The sequence below is a fragment of the Limulus polyphemus genome, unplaced genomic scaffold (genome assembly GCF_000517525.1).
Source record: "Limulus polyphemus unplaced genomic scaffold, Limulus_polyphemus-2.1.2 Scaffold8724, whole genome shotgun sequence".
Classification (NCBI taxonomy): Eukaryota; Metazoa; Arthropoda; class Merostomata; order Xiphosura; family Limulidae; genus Limulus; species Limulus polyphemus.
The window spans coordinates 1-3,187 of NW_013674334.1; the positions used below are offsets into that span (position 1 = coordinate 1).

The window sequence follows — 3,187 nt, forward strand, 5'->3', positions numbered from 1 at the left end:
CTTGCACCCTAACGACACCTTGTTTCACAGTTATTATTTCAGTATATCTTGCACCAAAACGACACCTTGTTTCACAGTTATTATTTCAGTATATCTTGCACCCTAAGAAATGATTGTCCAAATATGGGTATAAACGTATTTGTTCATTCACTACTGAGAACGTTAAAGAAAGTTGTACAAACTTATTATTCTCGTTTCATCTTTACAACAAAACATGGTGTCAAAAAAAACAAACGAAAACTATCCTATACGTTACTAAAACAGTAGCACATTCACATAGCCTGGATACCAGCGTGATTAGATAGATATAATTGACAGTTTGTTCCCGAGGTGTGGAGAGTAGCTGACACTCGTGTGACTTTGGAAATTTGTTTAAAATAACATAAGTAAAACATAGAAAATCACCAAACCTTGCATCCAAACGCCACTAGCTTGAGAATACATTCTATAAGGAAGAAAGCAGTGAAGGCCACGTTCATGTAGCTTAAGATATCTAGGTACAAAATGGTTGCTTTGTGGTTCTACACTCGGTGTGGTGTGAGGAAGAGCAGGAGAGAGAAAAACCGAAATGAAAATAAGAGGACGGTTGGAATATTAACCAGAACCATATTTTTTTAGGCTTACTGAAGGTAACAAATAATAAATTCAAGTAATATAAAAAACACAATGTTAATTAATCTAAAAATTTATGTTTATGTATGTTTGTATACTAGAGAAAGACATATTATTAATATCAACTTTTTGATTAATTATGAAAAAAAAAGCAATATTTGTTCGAAATGTTGACTGAGGAGTGTTTTCGAAATGTTGACTGATGAGGTATTGCTTGAATTATATTGAAACGATTCCTATTTTGTTCGAGGAAAACAACTTAAATTCACGAAACCTTTCAAGTGTCACAGTTTTAAAAATCTCAATATTCGCAATGTTCAACTACTGAATACGAACGAACAACTGTTTCATAACATTTAATAATAAGAAGAAACAAACCATTTTTTAGCAAAGTAAGAAAAGTTATTAAATCAGCCACGACTATGCAGCTAACTATAAAAAAAAAAAAAATCCTTGCAAGCATAATGCATAAACGTATAGGATAAAACCATGCAATGTGTGTGCTTATCGTGTCAGGGTTAATAAATGAGGAAGCATGTCCGTTCTCTTCAGATATATTAAACACATCAGCTTATGTGGTCGTTTAGTGTTTGGAGGTGCTATATTAAATAAGATCATGCAAAATAAATATTGGTTGGTAAACTAGTTTGACCCCGATTAATTAAAAATATTCGTTCGTTGTTTCATTTCTTCTTCTGATAACATGGAATAAAACGTATGTATTAAATTACTTTACAACGTTCAACGTGATGTGGTTGAACTCTAGGCATCTCGAGGCTACCTGGGTTTTCAGCTAGATGAATGTTAAGCCTTTTTTAAACTGTGTAGTTAAACGTATCACAGCACGCATCGGAACTTTGACAAGACTAAGACTAAAGATTCGAGTCGATAAACTGCTGAAGTACAAAATTCAGCGACACAAACAAAAACCTGGCTAACATTCAGTTTTATTGAAACAAGTCACATGCAGCAAACCAAGCTAACTAATGTTTGTTTAAAGATGAGAAAAGTCAGTTCATGAATAATAGATATGCTATGCTACTGAATTCAGGCTAAAGTAAAATAAACTTACACAGGCCACTTCAGTTCTTCAACATAGTAAAACTTGTTCTTAAACTAGAGGTGGTCAAGAACGACAACTAAAAAAAATTATTCTTAAACTAGAGGTGGTCAAGAAAGACAAACAAAAAAAACTTGTTCTTAAACTAGAGGTGGTCAAGAACGACAAACTAAAATAAAACTTGTTCTTAAACTAGAGGTGGTCAAGAACGACAAACTAAAATAAAAACTTGTTTTTAAGCTAGGGGATGGTCAAGAAAGACAAACTAAAATAAAACTGGTTCTTAAGCTAGAAGTGGTCAAGAAAGACAAATTAAAATAAATATTGTGTTTAAGCTAGAGGTGGTCAAGAAAGACAAACTCTCTTGAATGGCACCCAAAATATACTGAATCAAAACATTCAGAATTATTTATATTTTCATGACACGCGGCTCAATTCGACTTACACGACCCAAGATCGGGTTTTATGTTTTTTGTTTTCGAGACAAAATGTTTCGGACTCAAAAACAGCAAGGACTATCGTATATTATGGGTGTTTCACAAGAGGGCGCCATTCAGACGAGTGTTAGCTAACTTGACTAGGTTCTCTCCTTACCCTGACTCCAAAAGCAGCTAGCTTCAGGATACACTCTAGAGTAAAGAGCGCAGTGAAAGCAGCGTTCATGTAGTGCAGAGTTTTCTTGAAGAGATCACTCTGATTGTGAAACTAGACATAAAGTAGACAGCAAATATTGTAAAACAACATCGCGAAACATTAAGGGTGTTGTAAGAACGTTCTCATTTAAAAAAAGATAACTTAAAACACAAGTAAGGATTTTTTGTGTCTACTTTAACTGATAAAAACGTCTTCGCTGAAAGGTTAGTTTTACAGAAATGTTTATATAGTTGTGCTTACGTTAACTTAATTCTTTGGTATCATGTAACACTTGTCTCTGTTATTCGTGCACCTAGCAACCATATGTTTAACAATTACAGCGATCATTGTTACGTGTGTTTCTACAGTGGTCATAACTACAATTAAACGATAGAGTTAATGGTGAACAATGATTATTGTTTCCTGGGTGACAATGAAACATATCTAAGTGTTTAGCGGGGATTATGTTACCGAAACTAAATAATGATTAATAACGCTTTGGATTCGGAAACTAAGTAGTGCTTAATAACGCATTGGATATGGAAACTAAGTGGTGATTAATAACGCATTGGATATGGAAACTAAGTGGTGATTAATAACGCTTCTGATATGGAAACTAAGTGGTGATTAATAACGCTTCTGATATGGAAACTAAGTGGTGCTTAATAACGCTTCTGATATGGAAACTAAGTGGTGCTTAATAACGCTTCTGATATGGAAACTAAGTGGTGATTAATAACGCTTCTGATATGGAAACTAAGTGGTGATTAATAACGCTTCTGATATGGAAACTAAGTGGTGATTAATAACGCTTTGGATATGGAAACTAAGTGGTGATTAATAACGCTTCTGGATATGGAAACTAAGTGGTGATTAATAACG

The 3,187-nt window shown here is 33.9% G+C and overlaps 1 protein-coding gene across 1 annotated transcript in view; it reads right to left on the reverse strand.

Moving 5' to 3' along the window:
- Positions 1–401: 401 nt before the first annotated feature.
- LOC111083242 (voltage-dependent calcium channel type A subunit alpha-1-like) overlaps positions 402–3,187 on the reverse strand; it is a 21,988-nt gene continuing 19,202 nt past the window's right edge. Inside the window, exon 9 of the mRNA XM_022379616.1 lies at positions 402–521. Coding sequence (XP_022235324.1) covers positions 402–521 — 120 coding nt within the window. The remainder of the gene's footprint in view (positions 522–3,187) is intronic.